Consider the following 11,866-nt stretch of genomic DNA (forward strand, 5'->3'; position numbering starts at 1 on the left):
TATATATATATATATATATATATAAATATATATATATATGCCACATTTAGCCAAAAGAAATTACTCCTGTTAACATAACGTACTTGCTCAATTTTGTCCAGGCAATTGTATTTTTGCCTAATTCACTACATCCGCCCGATCCTAAATTCTATATATTTAAAAGAATATTAGAGCACAAAACATTTTTTTAATGGTTATGTTTAACTATCTACCAAATGATGCAGAGCCAACTCCTTATCTTTGGAAGTACAGAGCTAAACACTGGCACCACAAACCACAGCATGGAAACTTTCGACACCAAAAATTTTGGCTTCAAAAACGGCATACGTCCAGCACTGACAGTGTTGGGTTTGGTTCTTGATGTGGACATGTGATGGACTAGTGACCTTTCCCTGGTGTAACTTGTCTTTTATCCAACATTAATTTAGATTAGCACTGCAAACTGCAGTATATCTCTTTTATAGTAACTAACTTCTTCAAATCAGGTCTACTTTCTCCACTTCTTATAATCTACCCTACTCTATAGTATACAGCAATAAACCCACTCCTCTCTGGCAGTCATATATGTTAAGCATCTCCATACTATACAAGAGATTTTAATCTTGACGCGACATTCTTCAAAACAAATGCTCAATAATATTTATGCTATGCCAGCATTTGCAAAGTTGAACAAAATTTAAGACATACAAACTGCCAAGATCAAAGCATCTTGAGACATCTTGAGATTAAAGATTGTTCTGCTTCCCTGCTGTTATATGTATTTTAAATATGGAAGTTTTCCTGGACAATTTCTCTTGGGAAAAAGTTTTGCTGAAAAGCTTTACTGCAGAGCATTAATCCAATATTATTATAATAATATAATATAAGAAACAATGTTTAATACCAAAAACTGACAGGGTTACGTGTTATTTTAATAATGCAACTGATAAAATGGAGAAGGATACATGTGTTACTTCAAACAAGGAAATGTTTAGATTTAGTAAAACCAAGACTATTCATCTATTAATTTGAATGGTTTAATGCTCAAAGCTTTAATTTGTATATTGTATTCTTTTACTTATATTTATTTACTGAGTGTTACCCTCTTCTGTATGACACTGTTTATTCCTCGTGCACTTAGGGAATAGTTATTGGTCTGACGTACGCTTGTGTTTAGACTGTACTCATGAGAACCAGAGAGAAGAGGTGAAATATGGGCAATTAAAAAGTCAGTGACCAAAAGAAAATACAGTGAGGGATTGCTTTCTTGCTGATTTATCTCATCTATGGCTAAGAACAACAACAGATGGGTGTGGGTACAAGGCTGTTTTATCTACAAAGAAAATATGAGCAGAACTGTATCAATGGTGATCCCTCAAACCTTGTCTCTTTGGGGGGCCAACTGAGAAAGTAATAGTTCTTAACAACTTAAACTGGTTATTTAACATAACAACTTACTAGCAATTATTGTTCCTATAAAATAAACCATTAGAAGGAAAATGTTCCGGATGTTTCTAAACGGAGAAAGAATCCCTAATATACCAAGATATACATTCTAGCCATTTTATTTCTAAAATCAGGATGCATTTTCTATGGGTTTCATTAAAACACAACAGGGAAATAACGTAAAAGACCGCGGAATGGTCCAATTAGGGCCTGGTTAAAATTAAACTGAAAAAACCAATAAATGGGACTTACCTCGGGAACCAGACAGCAAAGTCCATTTTTTAAATCTATAAAATAAAAAATGCAAAGTTTATCATTTATTTTCTTACAAATTATGGTTTATATGAATGGATATTTTTCTAAAGCTTCTCAAATGTGAATTATTTTGGTTGGACTTTGGTTGGTAGAGGAAAACAAACGGATGTTGATTTTCGACCCATGAACTACAATTTGTTTGTTTCGTTTTTTGAAGCATTTCACAAGGCGAATAATGAAATTAATCAGATAAAAAATATTCAATTGTTTGAGCAACGTTTAAAAATAACCGTTAGCAACAGTCCCCAAATCGAAGATGCTAAATGACAACGGCCATTACTTTTTTCTCGGTAAATAGAACAATAGTTTCTTCTGTTGTATATACTACAAATTTAGCAGATACTTTTATTGGCTTATTTTCCACAAAAGGCTAAAAAAAGCTGTGAGCTGATAAGCGGTTCACTTACATCTAGAAGCACCTGACGCCAACGCAGCGCCACTCGCCGCTAATTACACCTGCTAACAAGTTTGCCGTTGTGCTTAAACTCAGATACCTTTATTCTCCGCCTAGTGGTGAAAATATGGTAGTGCATGTTGTGAATATTGGCCTAACAATTTAAAGTTATTTTTTTAAAAGGCACCTAAAGAGCACTCTGATTCTTCTGACCAGTTTCAGATCACTAGTAAGGCATGTAGTGCAGCTTTCAGGTGAAATATTAAGACATTTGTATGGGATCCGTCAGATGTTTTAGCAGAAAAATGTTGGTGCACAGTTGTTCATTATTCCACTTTTTCTAAGTTTATTCATGCAAGCTGACCAAAGGAAACTTTTTCAATCTAAAATGAGACCTCTGGTCCTAATGCTTTGCAAATACAAATAGGTATTGATTTAGTGAGACATAGAGAGAGAGAGAGGAAGATAAGTATTTGGATGAAAAAGGTCAAAGCTCTTGTTAAAATATGTTCCATTACTAAGGACTGTGAAGGAGGAAGAATGACTGAATATCATGAGAAACACCGTACTGCCTTAATGCGGACGATCTATTCCCCCAGTCCAAGGACAATCATTACCTGAGGGGAAAGAGGCGGCATGTGTGTTAGGGGAAGAGATGCTTATACTGGCGCTGATCTTGAAAGGGCCTGGCCAATCGATCACATTAAGCTCCCTGCAAAAGTGAAAAATCAATATGTTTTTAAAGGCGAAGCCAGCTACTTGTGGTGTATGAGTGTGGGCTTCATTGATACTGCCAGGCGCGTTCAGAGAGACCCATGCTGCTGAAAAAGAACGATCACATTTCGAGGTCAAGTGGTTTCATTTCCATTACTTATCTGCAATAACACAAGACATTTGAGATAATGTTTATACAAAAAAGGCATAGGCAGATATCAGTATGGGTTTCTATTGTGGCAGTAGATCATTTGCAAACATTTAAACATACTGTAAATGACACACTGACAGGGAAAATCAATTGTTTTCAAAGGAAAACAGTTGAAGAAAATCTCAGGGCTTTAAAGTATAACTGCAGGATGGTTAAAAAAAGACTGACCTGTGACTCCTACAGAAAATTAATTGCTTGTTTAAAGAAAGTATAACACAATCAGTTTAATAGCAATGAGCGAAAACTGCCTGCAGAGGTTCCTCTCAGGGAAATAGAGTGGGAAGAAGGTCAACCAGAGCAAAGGAGTGAAGCAGAGAGAGAAACAGAAACAAAGCTATTTTAGCATTCATCAGCTGTCAAAACAATGCTAATCGAGACAAAAAGCACCCAGTTTCCAACTCTTTCTACTTCATCGATCATAACGTACTAGTGTCATTATTTATTTCCAGCCCTCTTTCATACACTCAGTAATAATTCACTGTTGACTTGGCAACTGGGGCAAAGGAGTGACATCCAGTTGAGACAATACTGAAAAAAAGAATCGCTCAGTTCCAACACACATTTCTCGATATACCTGAAAAGGACACATTTATCAAAATATAGGGGGGGGGGGGGGGGGGGGGATATGAATTGATGAAAAGGAGATATAGTACATTAAATAATTGCATTTAATATTTAAAGAAGGAACCGGTGATTCAAATGTGTGAAAAACAAACATGGACCACACGATAGAAAATACACTGTTGTAAAGTAATATAGAAAAAGAAATAAATAACAATTTGAGGGCCGGGAGTGAGTGACAGTGCCTTGTGATGGGATTAATATTTGAGGAAAGAAACTAGCTTGCCCTCTAGTGGACATAAGGAAAAACTGTACAATGCAGCGCATACCGGCCACTCCGTGTACTTAACGTTAAAACAACGACGTTGGACAGAAAGGGTTTAACTGAGGTAAAGAGTCTTTTAATCATGAGTGTAATGTTTAAGTGCAGTTTTGGTGTAGGTTTACTCCTATGTTGTTTGTGTTTCTGGTATTAATATTTAATTTGATTGAATGCCCTGTATATCTAATAGCAATGAATATAAAGATTTCATCAATACTGAAAAAAAAAATCAATGGTGAGTTACTGGTATACATGCTGCCTATATATAAGGTCGTTTTTAAATAGCCTTACTTTAATACTCTACATCAAAGTGCTGTTTACATGTTAATGCACTGGCATTAAAAGTGAGCCATTTATTAATATATTTATGATAATACAATGCTTAAATATATATTTTATAACTACATACTACATTTATCTCTTTTTTTTACCCTGCTTGTAATTTACTTTAAATGCCTCTTCATTTATGACATGTTGGATATTTGGGGACTACCAATATTTTGTTTGCCACATAGCTGTAATCTTTCATTAAAATTAGCTTTAAATTTAGAGCTTTAAATTAAAAAAAAAAAAGCCAAAACCCATGAAACATTGTGATTGTAGCTCCAGATTGCTTTAATCTCACAAACACACGTATTGTAAACATTTTTGCCTCTATGCTTTCTTTGGCACAAGGAGGATGTCGAAATAATGAATTGGTCAAAGTTATTGGACAGAGTATTCAGTGAGCCTCAGTAAACCAGCAGAGTGACTACTATTTGCAAAAAAAGAACTGAATTTAAATGAAAGTCTGTGTGCAAATAAGGCTCATTCTCTGTTCTCTTGAGTGTCTACAAACCATTTTGAGTGTTTCAGTCTTTGTTTATTTCTCTTCCACCACTCAATCCTTGACTGGAGTCATAAGGTGAGGGCGTAGTATAACCGGGACAGTTCTCCACTCACGTCCATTCAGTGTCCAATTAGTGTGTTTTTCGAATACTCACTATAATTCAGTCATACAGTATATTATATAACTGGAGTTACTTTTTTCCTGTGTCTCGACTGACATATTTAAGATTGTGCCCTCAATATTGGGGTTGCCATTTTATCTTAAATTACACTGATGCAACTTCAATCAAACATCAAATTAAAACACCATGTAATATTGGAGATTATTTGGTGAGGGATGTCCATGTCCAAATGTAAATATAAAATCTATGATTGGTTTGGAGTGAGGGGAGGATAGTGTGAGGCTGAAAAAGACAGACATGTCATTGATAAAATAAAATATTTCATAATTGAAAATACCTCAAGTAAGGCAGCATCATTTATTAATACACTTTTTATAAAATCTAAGTGTTTTATAAGGCGTTGACGCAAACTGAAAAGGCAACCACTACAGTGAACACTAGTAATGTCCTCGTTCAACTGTTTCGACAGTGTTCCTGACAATAAGATGGACGGCGTGAACCTCATAGTATGACATCAAATGTTGTAATATTAAACGCTCCGTGGACGTAACCGAGTGAAAGACCACACACACTCGCATCCACCCCGGTTATCCATGTATGGTTACGGCGGGGCGGGTGCCGCTCGTGTAGACAGCCACTCAGCTGTTGGTCACGGCTGCAGCTGAGTAAAGTCCAGGAAGTGAGTCACACTGACGGTAACGTTGCGTGTGTGTTGCAGCAACACAGGAGAACAAGAACAAGGAAGCAACATGTGCCGAGCGTAGAAACCAAAATAAGTGCTACACCTCAGAGGCAGCGGCACAGCGGAGAGAAGCACGGCGACGGAGAGACACGAAGGGAAGACAAGGACACGAAGACAAAGATTGTTGGATATTCTAACACAAACGATCACACTTCACAGCTGTAAGTACACTGTTGGATATTCTAACACAAACGATCACTCTTCACAGCTGTAAGTACTTTAAACTGAGTTTATTTTTAAATGAATGAATCTATGTATATATACGTGTATATACATATACGTTAATATTCAAATTTATATACATGTATAATCACATGTTGCTTGTTTTTATTGGTTTATAGTATGTGTACTTTGATTTTACTAAATATAAACATAGATTTAAATAATAATAATAATAACTTTCTTTGACCGGTATTGAAGCGTGATATGTTCTTTGAAAGTTCATTTGTTTATTGTAGGTGTGGGTAAATCCACAGAGGTTCAGTTTCTGCTAAAGTTTGTGACTTTCAACAGTCGGGTATTTCCGCACTCTCGGAAAAACACTGCAGTGTGTGTGTGTTATTTCCAACGTAAACCTTTTAGTTTCCTTTGTCAGAACAGAAAAACACAGAGGGCGGTCGTGATGAACCTGTGGCTCTTACGTTCTATACTCGTCGATCGTATCTCCAACACGTGTTCACCTGCACAGCTGTGTTTCTTTGTTTGACTCTAAGACGATAACGACTTTAAAGTGCCCCAGTATCAGGCAAAGACAAAGGAGAAACTTTTTAGTTTTACCCCTAACCCTCCTGTTCGGAGCTCCCTAACCTGTAGCAGCGACGACTAATCGACTGCTTTTCAATTATTAATCAAGACTGAGTGAATCACCTTTTGTTGTTGTTTCATTATTAACTGTAATAAGATTATGCACTTGTTGAATGTTTTCAAAAATGTGTTTCAAAAGATGTAATCTTTTGTTTTTATTTTATTCATCATACTTTAAAGTTATTTGCCAATTATTGTAAACTATTTGTTTTGGCAGGAACTCCCAAAGACATTTTAAAGTAACTGCAACCATTAGGTAATTAATCCACACCTACTTGATGTCTCCTCCTTATGTCAATATAAATTTATCATAGAAATAAAAATGTTGATATGGTTATTTAAAAAAAAATCATCAAGAACAACCAACATTTTCAACTACTGTCTGCATCATTATGGAAGGCTTGATAAGGTTAGGTCTGACGTTAGAATCATGAAGTCAAACAAATTTTTGTTATTGTCAATATGGAAATTGCTTATTCGGTTGTTAGCGGTTACAATGAAAAGTTTGGAGTCCAAGGACTTATATTCAACTTTATACCATGAGTTTAATCATAAACAAACCCCTAACTTATCACTGACGAGCTGTGACACACAAACAAATCTGGCTCGAGATGTAGCCTTGTATCTGCAGGTCACAGTGGTGTGACACCTGGCTGTCCTAGTTTTGTCTGTGTGTGTGAAGTATAACAAGTGAACAACGTGACTGACTGCTGTTTTCTCCACATATTGAAGGTTATTTCCAGAGTCTGTGATTATGGCAACAGGTCACTGCAGTGCAACGCTCTGCTCATCAGGACTGCAAGCTTTTGTTTTAACGGCAGGACCTCTGATTAGATCAGAAACAAGGTTGATGCTCAGTAAACAGTTAAGAAACACATTGTGTTCGACAGTTTCCATAGAAACTTGACTGTAGCAACGTGATGCAGCTAATTTAAAAACATGGCTCGCATGTTTAGGCCGCTGAGGCTGTCGTCTTCTGTCGGGGTAACACACTGTCATTGAACACCTGGACACAAGGTTAATAAAAGATAAGCAGTGTAACATGTTTGTCTTTACTGTGGGGTTTCCAAAGTGTAAAGGTAGAAATGTGGGAGGCAAAGGAAACAGTGTTTCCAGTGGAAACATTTTTGCCATGACGTGTGAAGTCCTGCTGACTGGACCGTTGACCATCACTGTGACATTGTCTCAGGAAAAAGCTGATTAGCTGATTAAAAAGCTTAATGTTAGAAAAACATGCCTGAAAACTTTGGAAATCTAAGACACAGTTTTCCAAAATTCCACAAAAATAGTGATCATCATACTGTATGTAGAAGTCGTTTCTTTCATTATTCAAACATTCATCAGTAACATTAAAGATAGAAGTCGAAATTACCCTTTTTTTCTGAATGTTTTCTAGAAGCTTAAGGACATTCCCAGTATTTGCATTCATTGGTTTTCATTTCATTTTGATTTTTTGACTGTTTTTAGTGAAATATTTTTAAAAAATAGGTGGGTTGTCATGTGTTTGGTGGTTGGTCAGTTGATGTGTTCCTGGGCAGCACTCTTCATCTTTTCATACTTCTTAAGCACCACACAGTTTTAACACCAAGAGTTCTCTCAGCTTGCACATCTTATCTCTTTTGGATTCCTGTGGTGAGCCAGAAGGACTGTCGGCACAAGGCTGTCTCAGCGTTTTTCACACTTGCTGCAGCAATCTGAAACTGGCAAAACCTACCAGAAAAACCTGCGCTCACGTCTGGCCTGTTTTGATGTGCAAAAGACATCCTGCAGGTCAGCATTAGGGGGAGGCTTTGCTGCTGCATGACCAAAAAGGCACAGCAACAAAGTGACAAACTCTGGGAGGGGAATAAACCCAAACATTAGGAACACGCTCATCTCGACCCTTCTTACACTTAATAACTAAGTTGACCATCAAGGCTGCTGATAAACATGAAAGATAACGCAGTGGTGTGGAAGTTCTCGTAAACACACACACACACACACACATACAACAGGCACACCCGCTAACAGTGCTCCGACATGTGTCACTGTCTCCCCACTGCTTTTAAGAAAAGGTTGTTGTCGTATTTATCCGGGCACAGGAGTAATTTTCTCTTGACAACAAATTACACAAGTGTAGTTAATATTGGTCTTTTTCACACCACAATAACAAATGTGTCTGCGCCACAAAGTTTAAGGCACGGTTCCCTCTCTCTTGTGGAGTGTCAGCAGAGTGTGAAGATGCTGGAGAGCCAAATTCCTTGGCCTTTGTCTGTCTCTCCCTCTCTCCCACTCGCGGTCAGGCTGACATTGGCACTGAACCCAAACAGACATGCTATCAGAAGATAAGCAGCACAAAGAGTACACTGGATTTGTATGTCAAAACACACTTCTTTTTTTTTTGCATCTTGTTTGCCTGTGTGAAAACTTTGCCCTTTACAGGCATGAGAGTTTGCCTAAACGTAATAAAGAAACAGGCAGCTGAAGGGCAGCTGCACAGGGAAGTGTTGTTATCATTGCCACCCTTGTTCCTGCTATTCCACTGGAGGAGGAAATTACACTGTACAGAAATACATTCACTCTGATACACAAAAACTCCAAATTTCTTTGCTTTATCTAATGTGGTTTTTTTTTTCTTTCTGTTTCTGCAGACGTCATGAAAAGAGAGGTGAAGGCCGGAGTCAACTTCCTCAAACGCCTGGCTTTGGCACGTGGAAAGCTCGACAAGGCCAAGGCTGAAGTGTTTGCTGAGAAGCTTCAGGAACTTCTGTGTAACAAATTCGATGATCACTGGTATCCTCAGTCGCCCAACAAAGGCCAGGCATACAGGTAGAGGTCCTGAAAAAAAAAACATTAGAACCTTGCTGCATCTTTCTCTACTTCCTCCTGAATCTGGGATTTTTTGAAACAAAATGTCTTTGTCATCTTCAGTCAGTCACGTGTCTTTGAAAAAGTCCAGCTGACATCACAGCAGGCCGTGACAATGTCTTTTGAACCTTTCATTTTGCCTTTCACTTTCTGATTATTGGCTGACACTGTCACTGCACTACAAAGTGGTTGCTCCACGTGTAACGACAAAGAACATCTTGTTCTTCACAGATGCATCCGAATAAATAATGGAGTCCTCTGTGATGAGGAGGTGCTGAAGGCGTGTGAGGAGAGTGAGCTCACACCTGCTGATCTTTGTCTGCCACATGAGGTCACTGTGTGGATTGACCCACTGGAGGTGTGTGCTAGGTGAGTCACTGGATGACACAGACTGTGATGCTCAAGTAACGAGAAGGCATTTGTCACACACCACCATCAGGAATCCACTGTTGGATGTGAAATATATAACATTCACAAAAAAGATTTAATTTTTAATAATAAGCAATAATTTTAACTTTTATGTAACTTTCCCAAATGTGATCGTTTTATTTGGTCAATCAGCGAGTGTTGTCTTTTGTTACATATGTTATTTTTTTCCACAGATCTGGAGAGAACAGCCGGCCCTTCACCATCGCCACTTTTAACCAGGATGATGAGGAAGAGGAACATGTTGAGGAAGGCATTAAAGGGGCACGGGATGACCCCTCGGTGGACGTGACCAACCTGGAAACGTCAGATTACCACTCTGCTACGTCCTCAGATTGCGGCTCTGCTGCATCAAGTGACACGGAGGAGGAGACGTCTAAGGATGGCAAGGCAGCGAGCGCTGGAGAGCAGAAGAAGGAGGATGTTCAGACGGACGCAGCACAGAGCGACCACAACCCGATAACCATGATTCCCAGGGTTAGGAAGCGATTCGAGAAAGCGCTGAAGAAAGCCAAATATACAAGGAATTTGGTAAATGTTTTTTTTGTTCCTAAGTACATAGAGCATTTTATTGGAATGGTTGTTTATGTAACTGTAGACATTGCTGTTTGAAATCTTTACGGCTGGAAAAACAACAGCAGACACTTTAATATTGTGTAAAACAATGTGTTCAGAATTAAATCAGCGTTAAAAAAAACAAAGAAACCCTTTGTGTTGACAACTGGTGATATCATCTTGGCCACAGCTGCTAAAACTACCGTCTTGTTTTTTTTTGTTTTTTTTTGTTTTTTTAGCAAAATGTGTAGCAAACCCTTTTCAATCAATATACAGCAGTGACACATTGTCTCAAGTGCCACAAAGTCTCAGCAGTTAACAGAACGTTCGAGAACATGGGCCTCCGCCCATGCGGGAAGGTCTCCATCACCTCTGATAATCTCTCGTGTTTCCAGGTGCCTGCTTGCCTGCAGTACTACTGCTACCCTGGCCCAGTGTGGCCTCAGTACAAGAAGGCGGCGCCAGTGTTCCTCACTACGGTGTGTGCACCTACAGCTCATCCTCATCCTCCTCCTCCACCACCTTCTTCACAGCAGCAGCAAGTACTGAGCTACTACATCTTGCCGCAGCCGTCTCCACAGTTCATTCTGCCTCAGGCCACTCTGCAGCCGTGGGGGGTCGTGAAAGGTTAGACCACCAAGAAACTTGGTGAAGAATAAAAATGAGCCACTTTCTATTCTCTTGAGTTCTGTCAAAAAAAACCAAACACCCGGTAGCCAGAAGTTATTCTTTGCACAACCTTTATCTTTTTTTTCTGTTTCTATTTTAAATCCAGATTAATGAAGACTGTACATAGCACAGAGACACCACTTGAATGATTATCTTTATCTGTAAACTCTGCACAGCTGTTCTTTCATGTACTGTAATGTAATGTTCAGAATGACTTAAGTCACCGGGTGCTTGGACTAACTCAGGGACTCTCAGCAATATGCTCACAATGCCAACCCCCCCCCCCCCCAAAAGAAAAAACAAAAACATGTCTGTTCAGGTGTTCTCTCATTTTGTTTCTCACTTCTCTGGCCTTTACTGCTGATCAGGTTAAAATGTAATTCAGGGTTTTAACCTCTCTTTGCTACAGTGAATACATCTGTATATTTAGAAAATATTTTTACTAAAGTGCTTGTAAATAATTAGAGGATTTTCGCACCACACACAGACTCACTTTGTTAACGTTGTAATTTATTCGGCAACCTGTAGATGGCGCACACTCACAGCTAATGCATAAAAATCGCTCGCTTTTTTCCCCCCAAAACTTAATGGTAGCTCCTGCAAACTTCAAAAGACTGACCAGCTTACAGCACGCGCTTTATGTGCCCGCTGCTCTGATCTAGTATATGGCTTGTATATGAAATAAGTCATTGTAACGTTTTTGTTTGTTTTTTGTGTAAATATTAACATGGACTCTGCTACTGCTCTGTCTTGGATACAGACACATTTCACTTAAAGATTATGGGACCAGTGAGTGTTTTATTATTTGAGTGCATATGTATTTTATTGCCCGTGCAACTTTACAATGTATTTGCTTGTTCACATCTTCTGCCATTTACTTTTTTACTGCAGCACATTAAATGATGTGAAACCATAAATTAGAGTTGTCTGT

General features: G+C 38.4%; 1 protein-coding gene and 1 long non-coding RNA gene across 4 annotated transcripts in view; one reads left to right on the top strand and one right to left on the bottom strand.

Annotated features, from left to right (window-relative positions):
- Positions 1-2,348, bottom strand: part of LOC103388530 (uncharacterized) — a 25,778-nt gene extending 23,430 nt beyond the window's left edge. Inside the window, exons 1-2 of one of the 2 annotated variants that reach the window (XR_003051605.1) lie at positions 2,148-2,348; positions 1,678-1,712 (exon numbers count right to left, since the gene is read on the bottom strand). This is a non-coding gene — a long non-coding RNA (uncharacterized LOC103388530). The remainder of the gene's footprint in view (positions 1-1,677; positions 1,713-2,147) is intronic. The other variant, XR_003051606.1, reaches the window with a different exon arrangement.
- A 3,235-nt stretch (positions 2,349-5,583) lies between these two features.
- On the top strand, positions 5,584-11,850 carry LOC103388524 (protein BTG3). Of its 2 annotated transcripts, none has more exons than XM_008323561.3 (5): positions 5,584-5,795; positions 9,069-9,246; positions 9,517-9,654; positions 9,888-10,242; positions 10,662-11,850. In XM_008323561.3, exons 2-5 carry the CDS (start codon positions 9,074-9,076, stop codon positions 10,896-10,898), a joined length of 903 nt encoding a protein of 300 aa, XP_008321783.1. In that variant the 5' UTR covers positions 5,584-5,795; positions 9,069-9,073; the 3' UTR covers positions 10,899-11,850. The 2 variants fall into 2 exon arrangements, with proteins under 2 accessions (XP_008321783.1, XP_008321784.1); XM_008323562.3 differs by lacking the exon at positions 5,584-5,795 and adding an exon at positions 5,812-5,844.
- The last annotated feature ends 16 nt before the right edge of the window (positions 11,851-11,866 follow it).

This window comes from Cynoglossus semilaevis, chromosome 13, assembly GCF_000523025.1.
Source record: "Cynoglossus semilaevis isolate Cse_v1.0 chromosome 13, Cse_v1.0, whole genome shotgun sequence".
NCBI lineage: Eukaryota > Metazoa > Chordata > Actinopteri > Pleuronectiformes > Cynoglossidae > Cynoglossus > Cynoglossus semilaevis.